Below are 24,321 nucleotides of genomic sequence, written 5' to 3' on the forward strand. Positions count from 1 at the left end.
CTGAGCCGCCCTGGGCCAGACGCTCTGCAGAATCTTAATGCTACAAACGCCCAGGGGGAGCCACAGCGCTTTGGGTCCTTCCCGCAGCCGCCAATTTCTCGCTAGGACCCGGGGGCGGCCGGAGCCGCGGGGGGAAGCGATCGCTGGCTGCCCCCGGCCGGCCGCAGGAAGCGAGCGGCAGCCGCTGCGGGGCCTCTGCTCCCCGGCTCCCTCCCTCCCTCCCGGGCGGGCGGGGGCTGCTGCGGGGCCCTGGAGCCCTGGTTGCAGCCGGGAGAGGGGAACCTCCAGCCGCAGCCGCAGCCGGGCCAGTCCCGCTGCTCCCCGGGAGCCGCTCCCCGGGCGGGCAGCGCCCCCAGCCTGGCCAGGGCCCTGCCCGGCCCAGCCCCTGCCCCTGCCCCTGCCCCTGGCTTAGGGCGGGCAGCGCTCCGGGGGAAGGTAAGAGCCCCCGGCCCGGCCCGGCCCGGCCCAGCCCCGGGAGCGGTGCCCGGTGCCCCCGGGCGGGAGGGCGGGCGGGCTGCAGGGGGAGGGTTCGGCCCCGGGCTGCTCCCCGCCGAGCTGGCTGCGATCCCCGCCCCGGGCCCGGGAAGCTGCTGCCGGGGGGGGCGGGGAGCCGGTGCCGGGTTAAGTGTCGGCCCGCCGGGGTGCCCAGGCAGCCGCGGAGCAGTCACAGCTGCCCCCGGGGGTGTCCGCAGGGAACTACCCGCCCCCATCCCCGGGGGAACAGGTGGGGAAACTGAGGCACGCTCTGTGTTGAGAGAGACCCTTAGGAGCACTCTTGCTTCCTCGCAGACTAAGGGGAAGCAGGAGTAAGAAGTGGGGAGTGGGGGTCAGCTCCCAGCCCGGCCGGGATCCAGCCCTGCACCCCCTGGGCAGAGGGACTCTCAGAGGACCAGCCGGAGGAGGTGAGAGAGGACAAGCCAGTGGCTGACCCGGCTGGAGCCCGGCACTGATGGGGTGGGGGAGGAAACCCAGGGGGGTGACGGACACTGTGGGGGCAACACCCCAAGTGGCCCCTTTGATTTGCTCTTTTCCCAGCGTGGGGCTCAGAGATGCTGTGACGGGAGGTCTCAGAGGGACCTGGTGGGTTTAGTTCTGCTGGGAGGAGCCTGCCCTGGGGAGTAATTAACTCCCTGTGTTTCTTCCCAGCTGGGCAGTCCTGGGATCAGAGCCTCTGTCTGCAGGGGGAGAGCCAGGGGGAGTCGGGGTGTGACAGGGACTCAACCCCCTTCTGACCCCTCTCCTATTACCCCTCTCACCGGACAGGCTGAGCACCCACGTCTAGACTTGGCTGCAGATCGTCCCGTCTTCCCGCCACCAGAGCAGGCCCGTGGCTGGGATGGAGCCAGCACAGGTAGGGGCTGGTCAGGGAACTGCCGGGCGGTGACAGACTGTGGTAAACCTGCTGCTTTTCTGAGCAGGCCCCTGAGTGGGCGAGACCTGGCAGGGCTGGGGACGGACAGGATTCTGGGATTCGCTCCAGCGCAGAGCCGGGGTCGGGGCCGTCGGGGAGGATGGAGCCCACCTGCTGTTTATGCCAGCAGAGCTCCAGGCCTTGCCGGGGGGTGCACAACGAACTGGGAAGTCTCCCCTCTTCCTCTCTGAGGCCTGCAGCGGCGTCCCATGACGCTCTGCCCCTCGGCGTTGGCCCGGTCCCGCCCCCCCGGTGCAGCGTGCGTAAAACACGTCGCCTGTCGGAGACGCCGGTAGAGAGAACCTATCTCCGTAGCGCCAATTGCAGTCAGCTTGCAGAGGGTAGTGACCGCGTGGGGGGCTGGGCGGAGAAGGCCGGAGGCGCGTCATGTCACACGCCAGCAGGCCTGTCCGCGGGCCTTGAGCAGCATCCTGCAGGCCCCCGCGCAGAAAAGCGGAAACTTCCATTCCTGGAGTGCAGCCGAGCTCCCGTCCCTGTGTTACGGCCTGTTACACCCTCAGCCCTGCAAACGTAAACACCAGCCGGCCGTGCCCGCCCTGACAGCTGCGCTTGAGCTGGGAACCGAGGAAACCAGGCAACGGGGCACTCTTGGCTTCAGCCTCGTGAGAACGCTGAACGTGGCGCTGAGCCAGGGCGCACACACCCAGGAAACCGAAGGGAGAAAATCTCTCTGAGGTCCCGCCCCGGTGAGTCTCACCGGGGACTTACAGCCTCGGAGGGGCCCCGGATTCCCGCAGCGGGAGCCACGTGCCTCACGGCCCTGGGCTGAGGTGTTCTGGGACCGGGTCTCCCCACGGCAGAAAGGGACGTGAGCGTTCCAAAGGGCTTCTTGCCCCATGGCGAGCACGGCCCTGCGGTGCTTTGTGCTTGCGCGTGTGCCCCTGGGAAGTGCCGTGTCTCAGCCGCGTCGTAAGCGTGATAAAGTCCATTAAGTCCACTGGGCTGAAGCTGAGCCCAGAATCCTGTCTGGCCTTGGCCCTGCGAGGTGACGTGTCGGCCTCCTGGACACGAATTGCGGAATCGCAGCGTCCGAGTGCGGGAAGAGGCGAGCCGGGAGTGCGGAGTAAGGAGGGAGCTGGGGGCTGCTTTGCTGGAGGGGATTCTGGGGTGGCCGGCCGCCTCCCGGTGGAGTCCTGTTGATGGGGCATCATGCCAGGGGGCTCCCCCGGTGGGGTGGGAGAAGGGGCAACTCCCGCAGTCACCACAAGAAATTGCAGAACTCCTGGAGGCTGCAGTAAGCACCTGTTCGGGCCACAGGTAATGTCGGGACTGGGCCTGGTGCGGGCTGTTCCTCAGCCTCTTGGATACAGTTAAGAAAGCCGAGGCCGTTACGCTCTGGCGGTTAGTTGTTAAGGACTGGGACGTGGGACGGGAACATCTGAGCCACCTTCTCCTCTGAGGGGGGGATAGCAACCAGGAGCAGGAGGCTGAATAAAGCAAAGGGCCCAACCTCAGCAGACTCGAATCTGCAGAGCCTACACCCAGCCTGAACCCCAGGTAATGCAGGGACGGTATAAGCCGAGGAGTGGGGAATCCGTTCTCAGCTGGCTCCGATGAGTGTGGCAGGATGGAGCTCATGCTGTACAGCAGAGGATGCAGACAAGACCTGTAATGCCTGTAGAAGATGGTGTAGAGGCGTTTGACTCTGACCCGCAGTTTATCTCAACAAGACGTCTCTGTGAGGGATCTTCGGCTGGACCGAAACCGAATCTGAGCCCATCTCATTCCCTGCCCGTCTGATCCGCGGGTGGGGTGAGTTACAGACTGGCAAAAACTTAGCAGCACCTGGCAGAGCTCGGTGTGTGGGGAGTGGTTTGTTTTACAAAGCAGGTGTTAGCTGCTTTTCCTTTGTGTTCCTAATAAGCCGGTTGTTCTTGCCTTACTCCCCACCCCGAAAAGATCTCTCCTCCGCTCCCTGCAGTGAGGGCAGGTTGGGAAAATATTCTGTCTTAATAGTAACGCTGTCACGAGGAAGAGTGTGGCTTTGTGTTTGTGGTTTGTACTCATCTTGTTCAGTTGTGCATAACGCTAAGTGGCAATGAATGCACACGTGGGGTCACAACACTTCAGGCCAGGCAAGGCCCAGAAAAGAAAATGCGAAACCACTGTGGGCGTAAGATTCTCTTCCAAGTGTTTTAAAGCCATGATTCCGGCTTCCCGCTTCTCTGCCCAGGCGATGTGTTATCTGGTCGGTTGCTCCTTATGACGCATTATCAGCTACTTCCTGGTAAAACAGATGCCAGTAATCTACAAAAAACTGGCAGGGCCACCGTGGCATTTTAATGTCTTGCAAACCCAAATGCCTAGCAGCTGCCTGGACTGCAGTGGAAGAACAATACAATGGGGCACTCTCTGAAATGCACCCTGGCAGGCAAAGTAAAGGGAAAGTTTTGGAAGATACAGCTCAAACCTGGAGCATAAGCTTTTGTGGGCAAAACCTGCTTCACCAGGTGAAAGAGGTCTTTTGCCCGCAAAAGCTGGTGCTCCAAAATATCTGTTCATCTATCAGGTTGTTCTCAGAGATACAGACTAACATGGCCACCTCTCTGATACTAAAACCTGGGTCTCACATTAAGTTGTAATGGTGTCGTAATGCTTGGATTCTGTGCAGGAAGACCGTTCTCCAAGCCGTACTGTCAATGTGTATACCTCTCACACTGGCCACAGCTGTCTAGCATGAACTGTAACCCTGCAGGATGCCGGTAGGCCCATCACCGCGAGCCAGTATCCGCTTGCAAGCGTCAACCTTGGGGTAGCCGAACCTATGTGAACAGTTGCAGACGGCTATACCCTTGAATTTCATTGTCATTATACAAATAAAGAGGACAGCTAACAGACAAATTAATATTAGGACCTAGGTGGGAACCAGGACAATTAACCAGTGAGAGAGGAGAAGTGTGATTAGCAAAAGGCATAACAGATACGCTGCTATTTCTACACCAACTTGCAGCGTTGCTACTGTAACCCGAAGGGTGACCTTTTGCTTGTGAGAGTCGATGTACGGGATGCTGGCTCATGGTGATGAGCCCCTTGCAGGAGTGTGCGGTGTTCCCGTTGCTGCTGGACAGCTGGGGCTGGTGGCACTTGTGTAGTCCTTGATGGTCTGGCTTGGAGAACTGTTTTTCCGCAAAGAATTCAACCGTTACAGCATCATTAGTTATGCAGATGTCTTAATTGGAGAAACATGGACCTGTTTAAATGCCCTGTCCTGGAAAAGTGTTAATTATTATTAGCAAGGACTGACTGCTTTCTTTACTCCTAGCTCATTTGTCTATGAACTCAGTTTGAACCTGGTGCCTCGGACCAAGCTGTCTTAGATGTATTACAGGTTGTCGGCGTGGAAGACGTGTTTCATTTTGGCCACACCAAATTCATTTGCTTGTTCAGGTTTTAGCTGTATCTTCCATAGCCTTCCCTTTAATCTGCCTCACAAAGTACCCTTGAGAGAGGGATTTTTCATGAGGTTGATGGATTTCCATCGGACCAAGCGGGTCTTTGCCCACAAAAGCTTATGCTGCAAAATATCTGTTAGTCTGTAAGGTGCCACAGGACTTCTTGTTGTTCTCGAAGATACAGACTAACTTGGCTACCCCTCTGAGACTTGAGGGAGGGTGTCGTTAATAGACACTGCACCTGTTCATTCAGGCAGCTGCTAGGCATTTGGGTTTGCAGGAGTGAAAAATATAGTGCCGTGCCCTGCTAGATTTTATTCATAGGTTACCAATGTCTGTTTTACAGGGGGGTTCACGATAATGCCTCCTTACTAGCAACCAACCAGATAACACACGGCCTTGTCAGCAAAACGGAAAGCTGAAGCCACGACTTTAAAGTAATTGGGGCAGAATTTGATACCCACAGTGTCTTTTACCTCTTCTGGGTTTGGGTTTTGCCTGGCCTGAAGTATTGTGAACCTACATGTATATTCAGCACTATATATGCAACTGAACAGTGCTACCAATAAGATAAACACATTCATAAAATACGAAACCACACTGCTTATGGGCACAGAGGATCCAGGGTGTTTTAGGTTGTTCTTCAGGAAATACCAGTTTTTCCTGTGTGTCTGAAAGACAAAAAGAACATTTTTTCTACCCCTTGTGGGAGTGTGTAGATAATTCCTCCAAACTCTCCTTTCATGTACAAATCCGGTTGCCTGCTTGTGTGGGCCCAGTCCTGTTTTCATAGCTGAAACTTTTTTTTATGGATACAGGTTCTTATCTCACTGCCAGCATGGCGAGGAGTACCACCCACCTCACACCTCTGGGTACCTTTCCTTGGTCTCAAGCTACAGCGGGAGAGGGGGAGGTTGGATATTAGAAACAATTATTCCACTGCATGGGTGGTGAAGTGCTTGAATGCGTTACCTAGAGAGGTGGTGGAATCTCCATCCCTGGAGGTTTTTAAGTCCTGGGTTAACCAAGCCCTGGCTGGGGTGATTTCATTCAGGTTGGTCCTGCTTTGGGCAAGGGGCTGGACTCGATGGCCTCCTGAGCTCCCTTCCAGCCCCAGGATTCTTGCGTAAGTCTCAGATTTATTCCTGCAGTTAGCTCATTGTGCTAAATGCCTTGTCACAGACCAGGCAGGCTAAAGCAGTGTCTCCTTCCTGCACGGATGTTCGGAACTTGAAAGCCAATGTATTAGAAGCCCTCTCGGGGAGCCTCTTCACAGGAGTCTTCACGCTTCAACATCGTTTCCAAAAATGCACTCACCAGCTAACAGACAAGTGTCCCTGTTCTCTGCCTTAGCCTCTCTGAAACCTATACCAAGGACCAGGTCAGGACACAGGCTCGAAGCCCTGGCCTTTTCAGGCTGGATACTGCTATAACCGAGCCTGGCCAATAATCAGAGAGTTGGATACTAAACCTCTCTCCTTAGTCAGCCATACTATGACTGGGGGTCACCTCCAACAGGAGCCTGGTATTGGCATGCACGGTGAATCTACTCTTGGGTGACTGTGGCAGCTGCCCCTTCTCCCATCCCACCGGGGGATCCAGCCAGCACAATCCTGAGGTCTGCAGGAGGGCCTGCTGGTGTATCACATGGCAGTGGGGTGTGACTGTCCCCCCATTTCTCAAACAGGGCCCAGACCCCCGGGGGCAGGGCTGGGAAAACGGGGCAGACCCCCAGGGCTGTGACCGGGGCCCCCCAGCCAGCGGTGGCTGTGAACACAAAGGGAAGCTGCGGGGATCCTGTCCCTGTGTGTGGCTCAGAGCTCTGCATCCCACCTCCCGCTCTGGCTGGTGGGTGTGTGGTCAGAGCAGACCCGGCCCTTGTCCCTCTGCTGTGGGGAGGGGGGCGAGGGTCTCTCTGCCCAGCCCGTGACGCCTCCTGGCTGCTCTGAACAGGCCGGGGATGGGATTATATTTTGCTGGATCTCCCCGTGTTTTCTTCCCATCTGTACTGGGCCTGTGGCTGGAGCTGCAGGCGCTGAGCGGGGGCCTGTGGTCGTTGCAGATGGCGGTGAGCTTCGAGGAGGTGGCTGTGTATTTCACCCCGGGGCAGGGGGCGCTGCTGGGCCCCGCTCAGAGAGCCCTCTACAGGGCCGTCATGCAGGAGAACTACCAGGCGGTGACCTCGCTGGGTAAGGGCGTCCCGGCCCCTCGGGGACTAGCAGCCCGGGGGGGTCTGCGTGTGCGACACTGGGCAGGGTGTTCCCCGCTCAGGTGGGAGGGACAGGAATGGGTTCCCACGCGCCCTGCGGGTGTGACTGGCATCTCCGTCCGCTCAGCAGAGAGACCCGGTGTCAGAAGCTCCTGCCCGTGCTAAAGGATACTCGTGGAACCCCTCGGGAGTTCTCTGCGGAGAAGCCATGTGTTGTCCTGTGATTGGCACACCCAGTCTCTGCTCACCTCCCTCCTTGGGACTAGCTCTGGGCTCTGCAGGTTAAGATATTGGAAGGGTTTCACAGCAGAGCTGTGGGAGTGTCAGCACGGCCTCTGAATGCTCATGTGGGTGCCACAATTCCCCTCCTCTCCCCAGGGGGCTCAGTGATCCTGTTCCCATCTCCTTGGGTTCCTCATTCCCCAGCACAGCCCAGGAACAGGTTCCTCTCAGGGAACGTCCTTTGTGACAAACACTCTCTCAGCCCTCCCAGCCCCTGACCTGGTGTGATTTTCCCCCCCTGCGCAGGGTTCCCCATTCCCAAACCGGAGCTGATCGCCCGGCTGGAGCGAGGGGAAGAGCTGTGGGTGTCTGATCTCCAGGCCGGGGAGGAAACAGGGAACCGAAAAGACATCGGCACAGGTGAGGACTGACATAGCATCCATCTGGGGAATGATGGGAAAAGTTGAGAATTCCCAAAGGGGGGTCTCAGTAATTGACCTCAGTTCTTCCTCATATCCTGCAGGGCCCAGTGTCGTGAGCAGACATCGCTCACGGCTTCCCACCAGTTTTCCTTGTAAGCTGAGCCCTTGTGCGGCCACTCAGGAGAAATCCCAATGCCCCCAGCTAACCAGCAGAGCACCCACAGCACCGTGTATTTCTGCTGGTGGTGCACATAAGCATATACCTGTGTGCACATAAAAATTATTCTGCACATGGATGAAGAAGATGAGAAGAAACATTTCTTTCTGCGTGTCCTGTTAGCTGCAGGAGTTTCCTTCCCTGTGACCTCATGGGAAGTGGAGGCAGAATCCATTTGCTCAGCCTGTGACGCTTCAGTGTGTTGTGTTTTCCCCGGTGCTGTTCCTCTTTCCCCCCAGCACAGTGACTCCTGTCTGGATTGTGTCTCCCTCCCAGCAGGTGGTGAGCGAGCGAGTGAGAAGCAGGAGGGGAATGAACAGCAGGACGTTCCTGGGGCAATGGGACTAGAAGGGTCCTTGGTGGGAAGAGCTGAAGGGGATTTTTCCCAGCGATGGGAACAAGGAGAAGCCTGGGGAAAGTCGCCCAGGTCGGAGAGGCTGCTGGGAAACCCCCCAAGGAAGCAACTGGCTGAATCTGTTAAATGTAGGGAAGGAGACAAGGATCCAACAGCCCAGGCGACAAATTCCAAGGGAGACAAACACCACGAATGGCTCGGTGACGAGAACAGCTTCAGTCTGAGACCACTGCAGACTGCATTGCCAGCAATAGGTCCTGCAGAGAAACCTCCTCGGTGCTTGGAGCTTGGGGAGAGATTCACTGACTGCTCTGATTTTAATAATGCTGGGAGAAAACAGAAGGGAGAGAAACGCTCTCAATGCCTTGAGGGCAGGAACAGTTTGAATGGGAAGTCAGCCCTGGTTACAGATGAGACGAGGTACACAGGAGAGAGACCCCATCAGTGCTCAGACTGTGGAAAAGGTTTTCTACAGAGGTCGAGCCTGAAAATCCATCAGGCCATCCACACAGGGGAGAGACCCTATAAGTGCTCAGAGTGTGGAAAGAGTTTCATCCAGAAGTCTCGCCTTGTTTCACATCAGACCGTCCACACAGGGCACAGCCCCCATAAGTGCTTGGAATGTGGGAAATGTTTCACACAGAGGTCAAACCTTCGTATTCATCAGGCCATACACACTGGAGAGAGACCTTATAAGTGCTCCGACTGCGGGAAGGGTTTCATTCAGAGGTCAAACCTCATAAGTCATCGAGCCGTCCACACGGGACAAAGACCCCATAAGTGTTTAAAGTGTGGAAAAAGTTTCATACAAAGGTCCAGTCTCAGGAAACATCAAACAATTCATACAGGAGAGAGCCCTCATAAATGCTTAGACTGTGGAAAGAGTTTCATATATAGGTCAGACCTCAATAACCATCAGGCCGTCCACACAGGAGTCAGACCTTATAAGTGTTTAGACTGCGGAAAGAGTTTCATACAGAGGTCCCACCTCATAAACCATCAGGCCATCCACAGCGGAGAGAGACCCCATAAGTGCTCGGACTGTGGAAAAACCTTCGCCCAAAGGTCCATTCTTGTTTCACACCAGAAAATCCACTCTGGAGAAAGACCCCATAAGTGCTCAGTCTGTGGGAAAAGTTTCAAATCCAAACAATGGCTCGTTAAGCATCAGGCCATCCACACAGGATTGAAACCCCACAAGTGCTTAGTCTGTGGAAAAGCTTTCACACACAAATCAGTCCTTGTTTCCCATCAGGCCGTCCACACAGGAGAGAGATCCCACAAGTGTTTGCAGTGCGGGAAATGCTTCACACAGAGGTCAGGCCTTCATACTCATCAGGTCATCCACACCGGTGCGAGACCCCATAAGTGCCTGGACTGTGGGAAAAGTTTCACACAGAGGTCAGTCCTTCATACTCATCAGGTCATCCACACAGGGTCAAGACCCCATAAGTGTTCGGACTGTGGGAAATGTTTCAGAAGGATATACGAGCTTCTTAAACATCAGGCCATCCACACTGGAGAGAGACCCCATAAGTGCTTGGACTGTGGAAAGGGTTTCATACACAGGTGTCGCCTTGTTTCTCATCAGAAAATCCACACAGGAGACAGACCCCATAAGTGCTTAGACTGTGATAAGAGTTTCCTAAACAGATCAGCCCTCTTAAATCATCAGGCAATCCACTCAGGAGAGAGACCTCATAAATGCTTAGACTGTGGAAAGAGTTTCAAACAGAGGCCAAACCTCATAAGCCATCAGGCCATCCACACAGGAGAGAGACCCCATAAATGCGCAGACTGTGGAAAGTGTTTCAAAAACAGGTCAAACCTCATAAACCATCAGACAGTCCACACAGGAGAAAGACCCCATAAGTGTTCAGACTGTGGAAAAAGTTTCAAACAGAGGTCAAACCTCATAAACCATCAGGCAGTCCACACAGGAGAAAGACCCCATAACTGCTTAGAGTGTGGGAAAAATTTCCTAAGGAGATTTCAGCTTCTTAAACATCAGGCCATCCACACTGGAGAGAGACCCCATAAATGCTTAATCTGTGGAAAGAGTTTCATAGAGAGGTCCAACCTTATTTCACATCAGAAAATTCACACAGGAGAAAAACCCCATAAATGCTTGGTGTGTGGGAAAAGTTTCACACAGAGGTCAACCCTTCGTACTCATGAGGCCATCCACACTGGAGAGAGACCCCATAAGTGCGCACACTGTGGGAAGAGTTTCATCCGGAAGTCAGCCCTTAGTAGTCATCAGGCCATTCACACAGGGAAGAGACCCCATAAGAGCTGACTGTGGAAAAAGTTGTACATGGATGTCAGGGGTGCTTAAACATCAGGCAGTCCATATGTGATGGGAACGCCCTTGGTCTGTGGGAAAAGCCTTATACAGAGGTCAGAGCTGCAGAAACATCACTGAATCCAAACAGGAGTGGGGGGAGCATGGGAATCAGTGGTGTTCAACTTGCAGGCCAGGGGGGTTGTATGTGACCCCCAAGACTTCTTGCTGACCGTTTCCCATGCACAGAGTTGCCTTGTTCTGCTGGTTTCCGTCTGCAGAGTCTTTCTCCTGCCAGTGTCACTAAAGCAACAAGTGCATCAGGCGAGGGCATGGGAAGTGAGATCCCTGCCAACGGCCCACAACATGGTGAGAGCCGGGGGCTCCCTCTGCACTGCTCCGGTTCTGTCGGCGTGTTCTGCAAATTCTAGGCACGCTCGAAACGCAGTCAGTAAAACTGCCCCATCCCGGGAAACCCTCTTCATTATGACAATCCTACAGCTCATTGAGGTGAAGGGAAACCACTCATGCCACACGTTCCAGGACCTGGCTTGCCCCTTCCTTCTGTGAACGCTTGGATGGCTGGAAAGATTTCAGAAGCCGATTGATCTTTGGTTTCCATCAGCGTATCCACGCAAGAGAGGTTCAGGAAGTGAGCGGGCTGGGAGACAAACTTTCCTCAGGAGATCAGACCTTGTTACACCTCAGGCCGTGCATGCGGGAAAGACACCTCCTACGTGGGTGGGCTGTGGGAAGAGATTCCCTGTTTGGTTGACATTATGGTGTAGGGAGGAGGGGGTTAGATTTACGAGGAACTGAGGAAGCTTTGGAGAGAGGAGGCATGTCAAGAAATGGCATTCTGTTGCTGCTTAACGGCATGAATAATCACGATTTGTTTTTGATTACTTGACAGTCCTGGAGGACGGTAATTTTAGCAGACTGTGGTCTGTTGAGTTGACCTTCCTAGAGGTTTTTGAGTCCTGTCTTGCCGTGGTCCTGGCTGGGATGATCTAGTTGGGGTTGATCCCGCTTTGGGCAGGGGGCTAAACTTGTTGACAACCTGAGGTCCCTTCCAGCCCTAGAATTCTATATACCATGAGTACCTTGTTCCTGTCCAGCAATGTATTTTGTTAGCTCATAAATCAAAAGGAAATTCTGATACTACTAAACTTGTGTGTAACCATGTGATTGTTTAGGTGCGTATCTCTTGAAAGTTTGTCATAAACCTTCTATGAACTGCTGTACGGGGTATTATTTTCATGCCTTTCATTTAATTCCCTGTGCTGTTTAAGAAACAGAACGTTTCTTCAAAACCTGTTGAGAAGCTGCAGAAATGTCTCCTTGGGACCTGACCCTGTCCTCTCCGCTCTCCTTAAGCTTTGTGTGGGGGGAGTTGGAGCTCTCCAATCCCACCCAGACTCCCCCGATATTTGAATTCTAAAAAAGGACCCCTTGCGTTTCTAAAGCAACATCTCTACAGTGAAACAGACCAAAGGACTCTGTCCGGGTCCCTACGTACAATGGTCTTTTACACAGTTGTCTCTGTCTTTTCCTCTTTTAATAAATCTTATTTGAGTTAATAGGAATGGGTTGTCAGTGTGTCTTTGGGTAAGAACTGGAGTCGCCTTCTCCTTGACGGTCTTCATGTTTTTTTAAGTCCCGGCTTGACAAGGCCCTGGCTGGGATGACTTAGTTGGGGTTGATCCTGCTTGAAGCAGGGGGCTGGACTAGATGACCTCATGAGGTCCCTTCCAGCCCTAGGATTCTATGTCACCCTCCTGTTTGTGAGTCTGTTGATGGCTAACCAGACTGATTCTGGAGCTGCAGGCCTTATCGCAGAAGGGGCAGGTGTTGGTAGCTGTTGGAGGGGTGCAGGGTAGTTTTTGACACTCTTTTCTTCTTCTCCACCTCTCCTCATCTGCGCTGTGGAGGGACCTGTCGAATTGTGCCACCCCCTCTCAGACTGCCCCTCTCCACTGGGAACGGTCCTGAGCAAGGTTCTCCCAGATGTCAGCACCGGTGCTGAACTTGTTCACATGTGCCTTCAGCATGTCTGTGAGCGGTTCCCACTGATGGCAGGGTGGCTTAGTGCCTAGGCGCCGTTGCCAGGGTCTGGGGCCCAGGGTGTGGGTCTTCAGCCCCCTCCCAAGAGGCTAATGGATAAGTTTGGGGCGTGGCCCTGAGAATCTAGGTTCCCCTCCAGTGGGAGACGGGCTCACCCCTTTGTGCCTGGTGGAGGGGCCTGAGGCTCTTCCTGCAGGCAGACGACCAGGTGGCAGCTCTGGCTTGTGCCCTGCTGCGTCAGAGCCAGCTCCTGCCTCTTGGCTGGTCAGCCCCGAATTGGGCTGATTCCCGTCCTTTTATACTCCTCCAGCCTCACACTGGCTGCAGGCGAACTGGGGTGGGGCTGGTTGGGCCAACAGGCCTTGTTTAACCCCTGCCCTGCCTGGCCTTCCTCTCACACTCTTACAATGTCCTCATCTTGCTTCCGCTGGCCCTCAATGCTCCTCCGTCCTTCCTCCAACTCGGAAACCAGGATTTCGGGAGGCGCCAATCAGACACCCGAACCGCGTGACCAGTCCAAGGACGTTGTTGATGACTGAGAACAGCTTCCTGTTTGACTCTTCCAGGACACTCGTGTTCCTGCGCCTGTCCTCTCAGGAGATCTTTAGGATTCTCCCAAGGCAGCATGGATGATAGTGTTCAGGTGCCTTCAAGAGATGCTTGTGTGTCGTCCAGGTTTCGCACGTGTACAGCAGGGGTGGAATAACCACTGCACGGTACCCCAGGAGCTTTAGACATCCCGGTTCTCGCAGGCCCTTGGTCTCGGGCGGGCACAAGTGGAACGTGCAGAGGTCAGAGGAGGCTGGGTTAGTGGAATTCATTAACTGGCGGGTGCATCTGGGGTTGCTTTGTTCTTTAACTCTGCTTTTCGGGGCTGGGGAGGGAGGCAGGAGTCGGGGTGCAGGAACCAAGGCGGCGGGGTGTGGGAAAGGACTGGCTCAGGATAGGTAGCTAGGGGATTGGGACTAGGAGGTATGGGTGACCCCCAAGACCCTGTGCCAGGGCAGGTCCACATTAATGGCATCCACAGCATCCCAGACTGGCAGGGGCCGGTACCCTGATGCTGCCCTGGGCGGTGGTATGCCCAGGGCTGCTGGAGGACACCTCTCCGCCCTGCCCCCCAACATGCTCTTGTGGGCCAGCAGGGGGCTGGGCCAGCGAGGAGCTCCCAGCCTCTGAAGCTGCACTGCAGACACGGGGAAGCACCTACTGGGGGTGCGGGGAGAGGGGGGGCAAAGGAGGGAGGGAAGCCTAAGCCCCGGGCCAGAGCCACGTGGAGGGGCAGGGAAGCCCCTTTCCCCAGCAGGAGCCATGGGAAGCGGGGGAGGCCTCTAGCCCTGGTAGCAGGCACCCGGGGAGAGAGGGAAGCCGCCAGCATCACCACATGCAGGAGCCCCACGGGGGTCGGACAGGGCTGGGGGGGTCCCGCTCCGGGAGCTCCCTCCGCTCTGCCCAGGGAAGGGGCCGGAGCAGAAAGAGCACAGGCGGGAGCGGGGACCCCTTCGCCCCTTGTCCGAGGGGTGACAGCAAGCGGGGGGGGGGCGTGTGCGCGGGGAGTCCTGGGCCCCGCCTGGCAAAGAAGCCCCGGAGCAGATGCTGCTCATGGGCCCGTCTGAGCGTAACACAGCAACAGGCAGGGGGAGCCCGTCCCGGTGGGTCCCTCGCTGCGGGGGCCGGAGCCTCGCTAGGACCCAGGGGCGGCCGGAGCCGCGGGGGGAAGCGATCGCTGGCTGCCCCCGGCCGGCCGCAGGAAGCGAGCGGCAGCCGCTGCGGGGCCTCTGCTCCCCGGCTCCCTCCCTCCCGGCCGGGCGGGGGCTGCTGCGGGGCCCCGGAGCCCTGGCTGCAGCCGGGAGAGGGGAACCTCCAGCCGCAGCCGCAGCCGGGCCAGTCCCGCTGCTCCCCGGGAGCCGCTCCCCGGGCGGGCGGGCAGCGCCCCCAGCCTGGCCAGGGCCCTGCCCGGCCCAGCCCCTGCCCCTGCCCCTGGCCCAGGGCGGGCAGCGCTCGGGGGGAAGGTAAGAGCCCCCGGCCCGGCCCAGCCCCGGGAGCGGTGCCCGGTGCCCCCGGGCGGGCGGGCTGCAGGGGGAGGGTCCGGCCCCGGGCTGCTCCCCGCCGAGCTGGCTGCGATCCCCGCCCCGGGCCCGGCAGACGTGGGCAAGGGGGGACCCCGGGCAGAGCGGGGAGCCCGCTGCAGCGGTTGGAAGACTGGGTGTGTGTGTTGGGTGTGTACGTGTATATGCGGGTGTGTGTCTCGGGGGTGGGGGCTGTTGGCCTCAGAGGGGCTTTTCCTCCTCCCTGGGGCAGCACCGCAGCTCCCATTCCCCAGAGCTGTGTCCTTAAAGGCCCAGAGCCGGGCAGAGCCCCTCAGCAGCCCTCCCTGTGGGTCTGAATGCGGTTGTGTGTGGGCGCCCGCCTGGTGGGGGGGTGTGAGACATCACACCCCAGCCGGGGCACATCACACAATTCACTCCACCCCGGGGGTCGAGAGACTGGGCTGGGTCTCCGGGTCAGAGCTTTGGCCGAGGGTGTGGGCACTGGTGTGGGGCTGGGGATGAGGGGTCTGGGGTGCAGATAGGGCCTTACAAAGGAAGCACGGTCTGTTACCTCTGTGGTGCATAGTGATGGCCGTGGCAGTCAGTCTGCGACTGGGACAGGTACAAAGGTGTGAGGTGTAACGGGGGTAACAAAAATACATCAAGTTGGATTAATACAGTGAGGTATCCGAGGGGGAGCCGGATTTGTCTGTCGCCGCAAAACCGAGAAGTCCTGGGGTACCTTAGAGACAAACAGGTATTTTGGCCCATAAACTTCCGTGGGCAAAGACCCGCTTCATCAGATGCAATGTTTGTGGTCTTTTTGCGTGGCCTTTGCCCACGAAAGCTGATGCTCCAAAATATCTGTTAGTCTCTAAGGTGCCACAGGACTGCTTGTTGTTTTTGCAGATACAGGCTAACACGGTGGCCCCTCTGATACTTACAGATTAACAGATCTGTTAGTTCAGGGGTCTGTAAGGACTTCTTTGTAGCTCTGGACGCTATAATTGCCAAGGGAAAAAAAGAAACAGCTCCCGATTATTTTCCGTAAATGGTGAACGTCTAAACGCCCAGCAGTGAACAACTCCTATCTAAATAGCAAGCGATATGTGATCGCGAAACTTTGGATAACTCCCCATAGTGTCATTCCGGAGAGAAAATCGGGAAGACAATGGTACAAACACACACAAGTCAAGTGTGAGGAAATAGAATGGTGAAAAGTTTGTGAGCGTCCTGTGGGAAGTATGTACATAGACCCTCGATTTGCATGAGAGTTACATTCCTGGAAAACCAAGTGTAACTTGAAATTCGCGCATGTTGAGTTGGGAACGGAGAGGGCCCAGCAGCCAGGAGCAGGGGATCCCCTTGTTAAGGGGAAGAGAGCCCTGGGGTGCCACCTCTGGGTGGCGATGTGGGGATCCCCATGTTAAAAGGCTGCTGGCTGGCTGGCTGTGGGTCAGCTCAGCCGTTGGCGTCGGGACGTGCCGGGGAGGCGATCCCCCTGTCAAAGGGGAATGGATCTTCCCCTCAGTGCCATTGCCGGGGCTGGGGTCGGGCTCCCCCTGTGATGGCACTCAGGGGAAGATCTGACTGTCACAGCTCTGTTCCCGGGGGATTGCCTCCCCGCTCGCCTGTGTGGCAGCGACTGGTGCCTCTGCTTGGAGCCAGCCAGGTGCCCCTCCAATGACACTAGCATGAAAGCCACGCGGGTCGAATGGGTGTCTCTCGAGGGTTTGCTGCAGCGCACGGGCTACATGCAGGGCTGATCTTCAAGTCTCCTGCACCGTCTTGGTGTCTGTGTCCGAAGCGGCATTGGAAGTTTTCATTGGTGGCCAGCCACGGCCCCTCCGTAGCTCACCGGAGAAGGGAGGGGGTCACAGTTCGGACAGGAGGTGGGTGTGTCCCCGAGGCCCCGGTGGGGAGCTCTGAATGGAGCCCGGTAAAGCAATTCACTGGCTCTGGCCCTTGGACGCCTCTGCTCCCGATGCCTGGAGGGAAGCAGAGGGTTTAGGCACTGCTCCCGCCCCCTTGTGAAATCTCTCAGCTCCCTTTGGCCGGTTTATGGCCAGGGGTCACCCAGGTAAGTCTGGCCAGAGCCTGTGACAGGCACTCCAGACCCTCTGTCCCCCAACTCCATGGAATCCTAACCCTCTGCCCCCCACTGCAGCCATGTCCGCCATAACCCAAATCCCTGCCCCCTGCCACGCCCCACAGAATCTTAACATTCTGCCCCCCTGCATTAACCCCCATATAACTCAAACCTCCTGCACCGACGCCCCCTCCCAGACCCTGCACCCCAACCTCCTGCCCTAGATCACACCCCAACCCCCCTGCACCCCAGTTCCTTGCCCTGGCTCACAACCCCCTTCTGCCCCGGGCTGTAAGCCAGCCCTAAACCCCCTCCTGCTCCCATAGCCTGTATAACCCAACCTTCTGCTCCTCCTCCTCCCCCACACCCCCTGTCCTAGAGCCTGCACCTCAATCCCCTGCTCTAGGTTGCAGGCCAACCCACCCCCCGGGCCAGGTCCCAGCTGCCTCAGCATCAATAACCGCGGGCTCAGTGCCCGTTGGTGTCTGACGCCTCCCTCACTATTTCCTTCCGTCTCTCCCTGTCCAGTGCGGAGCGGCTCAGTTTCTGTAGACTGGCTCCGCACCAACCTACCAGATCATCTCCCCACTCTCTGGGGGCGTCTCCTCTCCTATTTGAACCGTCCGTTATGCCAGATACCAGGGGCTTGATTTTCCCTTCGTCGTTCATTCCGCAAATAGGCCCCAATAGTTGTAGCTTCCGTTTTATAACCTTCTGCAGCAGGTTCTCTTTGGCTGTATCTTCCTATAGAATTCCTCACTGGTGCCCTTCTGCAGCCATCCTAGTCTCGGAATCTTTCCAAAACGACTCCTTTCGAACGCCAATATTCTTCTTTTCGAATCTTTCCTTATCACCCGTGTCTCACTTCCCTACAACGTGCTGCTGAAGACGCACGTTTTCAAGACGTTCAGCTTCGTTCCTAAGCAAATCGCTTTGCTTTTCCGGATCTGATCCATCGCCTTCAAACTTGCTCTTGCTTTCGCTAGTCTAGTCGCTCTTTCCTTCTTACAGTCTAGATCATACGTTGAATAGTAACAGGGAGGGAGCTGTGCTAGTCTATCTACTATCAAAACAAAACAGCAGACCAGTAGCACTTTAAAGACTAATGAAATAATTTATTGGGTGATGAGCTTTTGTGGGACAGACCCACTTCTTCAGGCCTTCTTAGATCATACATTATGTGGCTCCCCGGTTATGTGAACTTCTCTACTTTTTCTAGTTCAATACTATCGACATGTATCTTCCTTTCTATTTCCTTACCTCCAAATACCATTGTTTTTGGTTTTTTGACGTTCATAAGAAGTCCATACCTCTTCCCTTCTTCACTTAGCACCTGCCCCGTTTTTGCTAGCTTCAGCTCATCTTCCTCAATGATAGCGGACCACAAGTTAAATATGAGTCAACAGTGTGATGCTGTTGCAAAAAAAAAAGCAAGCATGATTCTGGGATGCATTAACAGGTGTCTTGTGAACAAGACACGAGAAGTCATTCTCCTGCTCTACTCTGCGCTGGTTAGGCCTCAGCTGGAGTATTGTGTCCAGTTCTGGGCACTGCAGTTCCAGAAAGACGTGGAGAAATTAGAGAGGGTCCAGAAAAGAGCAACAAGAATGATCAAAGGTCTAGAGAACATGACTTATGAAAAAAGGCTGAAAGAATTGGGCTTGTTTAGTTTGGAAAAAAAGAAGATTGAGGGGAGACATGATAGCAGTTGTCAGGTATCTAAAAGGGTGTGCTAAGGAGGAGAGAGAAAACTTGTTCTTCTTGGCCTCTGAGGATAGAACAAGAAGCAATGGGCTTAAACTGCAGCAAGGGAGGTTCAGGTTGGACATTAGGAAAAAGTTCCTAACTGTCAGGGTGGTCAAACAGTGGAATAAATTGCCAAGGGAGGTTGTGGAATCTCCATCTCTGGAGATATTTAAGACCAGGTTAGATAGAAGTCTATGAGGGATGGTTTAGACAGTACTTGGTCCGGCCAGGAAGGCAGGGGGCTGGACTTGATGACCTCTCAAGGTCCCTTCCACTCCTAGCCTTCTATGATTCTATGATAACTATGTCATCTGTGAACCTCAAGTTGTTAATTATTTTCCCATGCAGAGATATCCCTTCTACCTCTTCTTTGATCTTGCCCATCGCTCGCTCCAGATGCGTGATGACACAGCTGCCTCCTGCACCCCAATTCCCTCCTCCGTCCCCTCCTGCACCCCGGTTTCCTACCTCATGCTCCCTTCTGTGCCCAACCTCCGCTCCAAACCCACCACTTCCTACGTTAATATCATGGACGCGTCCGGCCCTCGACCGCTTACGGAATTCAAGGGGTGACACCCGCCGCATCCCAGGAGTAGTGCATCGCACGCTCACCAGGGCAGGGCATGCAGGAGGACAGGACACATGGGTGATGCTGTCCTAGCTTGGCCAAGAGAAGGGCTTTATATGTGGCCGGGGAAGCGGTGCAGAACAGATCTTGTCAGCAGAGAAATTAGGAGTATTAACTCGGTCCCTCGTGAGGGGCAGCACCAGCCCTGGGCTCACCCCACCGAGGCCCCAGACAGGAGCCTGACCCACTTCCGGCCTCGGTCACGCCCAGCCCCACTGCGTTGCGATTTGTCTTCTCCCCTGGCTGGTGAGTTTGGTGGTGGCCCCCATGTATCTGTGACCCCCATGGGCCCAGCCAGGGCCAGTGGCGGATCTGCCAGATGAAAGCAAAGGCCCACGTCTGTGGGGCAGGTGCTGCTGCTCCAAAGCAGGGGTGAGACGAGGAAAAGGGGTGGAGGAGACATTGGAAGGGGCAGCAGGAGCAGTACATGGGGAGGGGGATCTCCAGCTCCCAGCCCGGCCCGGATCCAGCCCTGCACCCCCTGGGCAGAGGGACTCTGAGAGGACCAGCCGGAGGAGGTGAGAGAGGACAAGCCAGTGGCTGACCCGGCTGGAGCCTGGCACTGCTGGGGTGGGGGGAGAAACCCAGGGGGGTGACGGACACTGTGGGGGCAACAACCCAAGTGGCCCCCTTGATTTGCTCTTTTCCTAGCCTGGGGCTCAGAGATGCTGTGACGGGAGGTCTCAGAGGGACCTGGGCGGTTGAGTTCTGCTGGGAGGAGCCTGCCCTGGGGAGTAATTAACTCCCTGGGCGTCTTCCCAGCTGGGCAGAGTCCTAGGATCAGAGCCTCTGTCTGCAGTGGGGGCGTCGGGGTGTGACAGGGACTCACCCCCCTTCTGACCCCTCTCCTATTACCCCTCTCACCGGACAGGCTGAGCACCCACGTCTAGACTTGGCTCCAGATCGTCCCATCTTCCCGCAGCCAGTGCAGGGCTGTGGCTGGGATGGAGCCAGCTCAGGTAGGGGCTGGTCAGGGAGCTGCTGGGATGCAGGGAGCAGACAGGGGGGTGGGAAACCTGCTGATTTGCTGAGCAGGCCCCTGGGTGGGGTGTGACCGTCCCCCCATTTCTCAAACAGGGACCCAGCCCCCGGGGGCAGGGCTGGGAGAAGGGGGCAGACCCCCAGGGCTGTGACCTGGGCCCCCCAGCCAGCGGTGGCTGTGAACACAAAGGGAAGCTGCGGGGATCCTGTCCCTGTGCGTGGCTCAGAGCTCTGCATCCCACCCCCTGCTCTGGCTGGTGGGTGTGTGGTCAGAGCAGACCCGGCCCTTGTCCCTCTGCTGCGGGGAGGGGGGCGAGGGTCTCTCTGCCCGACCCCTGACGCCCCCCGGCTGCTGGGAACGGGCCGGGCCGGGCCGGGATTCTCCTTCCCGGGGGCTCCAGGTGGTTCGTGTGTGGCCGGGGGCCGGGGCAGCGGCGCTGAGCGGGGGCCTGTGGTCGTTGCAGATGGCGGTGAGCTTCGAGGAGGTGGCTGTGTATTTCACCCCGGGGCAGGGGGCGCTGCTGGGCCCCGCTCAGAGAGCCCTCTACAGGGCCGTCATGCAGGAGAACTACCAGGCGGTGACCTCGCTGGGTAAGGGCGTCCCGGCCTCTCGGGGATTAGCAGCCGCGGGGTCTGCGTGTGCGACACTGGGCAGGGTGTTCCCCGCTCAGGTGGGTTCCATCGCACACAGCCGCCCTGCGGGTGTGACTGGCATCTCCCTCCGCTCAGCAGTGAGACCCGGTGTCAGAACCTCAGGGACGTCCCAAACCGTCCCCACCCGCCCGCTCTCGGTTGCTCGGCGGCGAAGCCGTGTGCTGTCCTGTCTGTGTTGTTTTTCGTTGGCGCGCAGAGTCCCTGTTCCCCTCCCTCCTTGGGACTAGCTCCAGCTGTGGGAAGGCTTTGGCTGCTGCAGGCTGAGAAGCAGGCAGGGGTTTAACTGCACAGCTGTGTCTGAGCTCAGCCCCAGACTGCCCAGATCCTGGGAACTCCTTCTGAGGGTGTCACAATTCCCCTCCCCAGGGGGCTCAGTGAACCACGTTCCCATCTTCTTGGGTTCCCCATTCCCCGGCTCATCCCCAGGACAAGTTCCACTCATAGAATGACAGACACTCTCTCAGCTCTCCCTGCCCCCTGACCTGCTCTGATTTACCCCCTGCACAGGGCTCCCTGTTCCCAAACCAGAGCTGATCGCCCGGCTGGAGCGAGGGGAAGAGCCGTGGGTGTCTGATCTCCAGGCCGGGGAAGGAAGAGAGATCCCAGGAGGTGCCAGCGCAGGTGAGGACTGACCCAGAAACCATCTGGGGGGTGAAGGGAAAAGTTGAGTATCCCAAAAGTGTGGTGTGAGTGAGTGTCCTGAATTCTGCCTCCTCTCACCCAGGGCCAGGCTGTAGTCAGCAGATGCCGCTCACGGCTCTGCCTGTCCTGTGAGCTGTGGGTGCTTCATTCCCCTTTTTTCTAATCTGTGAGTGTTCGGGTGGGAAATGGAGACAGAATCCATTTGCTCAGCCTGTGACGCTTCAGGGTGTTGTGTTTTCCCCGGTGCTGTTCCTCTTTCCCCCCAGCACAGTGACTCCTGTCTGGATTGTGTCTCCCTCCTGGCAGGTGATGAGCGAGCGAGTGAGAAGCAGGAGGGGAATGAACAGCAGGACGTTCCTGGGGCAATGGAACCAGAGGGGACCTTGGTGGGAAGAGCTGAAGGGGATTTGTCCCAGTGGTGGGAACAGGGAGCAGCCTGGGGAGATTGGCCCAGGTCGGAGAGGCTGCTGGGAAACCCCCCAAGGAAGCAACTGGCTGAATCTATGAAATGTGGGGAAGGAGACAAGGATCCCACAGGCCAGCAGACAAACCCCAAGGAAGAGAAACGCCATGAATGTCTCGGAGATGGGAACGGCTTCATTCTGAGACCACAGCAGATTGCAATTCAGCCAGTAGGTCTTGGAGAGAAACCTCCTCGGTTCTTAGATCCTGGGGAGAGATTCACTAATGGTCTTCATAACCCCGGGAGAAAACAAATGAGAAAGAATCACCATGAGCCCCGCAAGGGAATGAAGCGTGGGAATCGCCGGTTAGTCCTGATGTTACCTGAGACAAGCCACGCAGGAGAGAGACCCCATAAGTGCTTAGACTGCGGGAAAGTTTTCAAACGGAAGTCACACCTTGTTTTCCATCAGTCCAGCCACACAGGAGAGAGACCCCACAAGTGCTTAGACTGCGGGAAGAGTTTTATGTGGAGATCTGAGCTTGTTAAACACCAGGCCATCCACACAGGTGCAAAACCCCATCAGTGTTCAGAGTGTGGGAAAAGTTTCACCTGGAAGTCAGCTCTGCTTTCCCATCAGGCTCTCCACACGGGAAACAGACCTTATAAGTGCTTAGACTGTGGGAAGAGTTTCACGTGGCGGTCAGCCCTTCTTTCCCACTTGGCAATCCACACAGGAGCCAGACCCCATAAGTGCTTATACTGTGGAAAGAGTTTTATACGGAGGCCCGAGCTTGTTAAACATCGGGCCATCCACACAGGAGAGAGGCCATATAAGTGCTCCGTGTGTTGGAAAAGTTTCATAAAGAGGTCAGCCCTTGCTTTACATCAGGCCAGACACACCGGGCAGAGACCCCATAAGTGCTTAGACTGTGGAAAGAGTTTTTTACGGAGGTCTGACCTTATTAACCATCAGGCCGTCCAAACAGGAGAAAGACCTCATAAGTGCTTAGACTGTGGGAAAAGTTTCAAGTGGAGGTCAACCCTTGCATCACATCAGGCCATCCACACGGGAGACAGACCCCATAAATGTTTAGACTGTGGGAAAAGTTTCCTATGGAGATCAGCCCTTCTTTCCCATCAGAACATCCACACCACAGAGAGACCCCACAAGTGCTTAGACTGTGATAAAAGTTTCAAATGGAAATCAGCCCTTGTTTCGCATCAGAGAATCCACACAGGAGAGAGGCCCCATCAGTGCTTGGACTGTGGGAAGAGTTTCATCCGGAGGTCTGGGCTTGTTAAGCACCAGGCTGTGCACACAGGAGAGAGGCAGCATAAATGTTTAGACTGTGGGAAAAGTTTCAAATGGAAGTCAGGCCTTGTTTCACATCATAAAATCCACACCGGAGATAGACCCCATCAGTGCTTAGAATGCGGAAAAAGTTTTATACGGCGGTCCGAACTTGTTAAGCATCAGGCCGTCCACACAGGAGAGAGATCCCATAAGTGCTTAGAGTGTGGGAAAAGTTTCGCGTGGAGGTCATCCCTTTGTAAACATCAGGCCGTCCACGCAGGAGACAAACGTTCAAAGTGCTCAGACCATGGAAGAAGTTTCATGTGGAAGTCAGAGCTTCTGAAACATCAACCATTGCCCACTGGAGTGTTACCCCATGTGTGACGGGACTGTGAAAAGTTTCATGCTGCAGTCAAGCCTTCTTCAACATTAGCAGTCCACAACAGCTGGGGCATCCCAGGACTGTTTGGATGGTGGCTAATATTTCAGGCATAGATTGAAACATGGGGGATCTAAACTTCTGTGACTCCTGGTGGAAAAATATTCTAAACTTCTAACCCAATTGACCCATATTCAATTTTTCAACACATATTAGACTAGTTTGTAAATGGTAGTTGAAGCCATTCTGTATTAGGTAGATTAGGACTTTGATATGTAAACATGTCCTGTTTAAAAATGGAAGAAAGTGCAATTCACACCAAAAAATGAATCCTGATTTAAAAAATTGAACTCAATGAATCACACTGTCAGACAGTAAAATACCAGTTGAAATGTGGTGGGATGTTTTTCGGTGTTTTCTAATGTACTGATTTGTATTACAGCAAAAACTGGAAAGTTGTAACTGAGGCCGGGTCTGGATTAGACCTTCAAGTCGATTGGAGATACACAATTCTAGCTCTGGCATTTGCAGAGTTAGAATGGACTTATCTACAGTTGTCTTGCCTGGCCGTGCTCACAGAGGGAGGTCGATGCCTCGAGATATTGAGAAGGACGGGGTCGACCGCCAACCCCACGTAGTTCTATTTCATGCAACCCCCCCAACTTTCCATGTAGTGAAGATGTACCCTGAGGGTTGGGGTGTCTACAGGCCCTGCTCCTCCATCCACAGTCAGGTGTGACTCTCCGCCAGCAGGTGGAAGAGAAGATTTATTCATTGTCAGGGGTACTGGATAGAACAGACTTAGCACATGTCAGTAGAATCTATTTTGGGAGAAGAGGGCCTAAGGGGGGCCAGAGTCAGGATCCTGGCCCTCT

At 55.8% G+C, this 24,321-nt stretch overlaps 1 protein-coding gene across 2 annotated transcripts; it reads left to right on the plus strand.

Annotated features, from left to right (window-relative positions):
- The first annotated feature begins 296 nt into the window (after positions 1–296).
- On the plus strand, positions 297–23,842 carry LOC142024750 (uncharacterized). 2 transcript variants are annotated; one of them, XM_075016936.1, is made up of 6 exons: positions 297–435; positions 790–902; positions 1,264–1,351; positions 6,887–7,013; positions 7,562–7,675; positions 8,171–12,107. In XM_075016936.1, the coding sequence occupies exons 3-6, from the start codon at positions 1,337–1,339 to the stop codon at positions 10,546–10,548; spliced, it is 2,634 nt and encodes an 877-aa protein (XP_074873037.1). In that variant the 5' UTR covers positions 297–435; positions 790–902; positions 1,264–1,336; the 3' UTR covers positions 10,549–12,107. The 2 variants fall into 2 exon arrangements, with proteins under 2 accessions (XP_074873037.1, XP_074873038.1); XM_075016937.1 differs by lacking the exons at positions 297–435; positions 790–902 and adding an exon at positions 22,169–23,842 and having other exon boundaries at positions 1,322–1,351; positions 8,171–10,522.
- Positions 23,843–24,321: the final 479 nt, after the last annotated feature.

The sequence above is a fragment of the Carettochelys insculpta genome, chromosome 22, assembly GCF_033958435.1.
Source record: "Carettochelys insculpta isolate YL-2023 chromosome 22, ASM3395843v1, whole genome shotgun sequence".
Classification (NCBI taxonomy): domain Eukaryota; kingdom Metazoa; phylum Chordata; order Testudines; family Carettochelyidae; genus Carettochelys; species Carettochelys insculpta.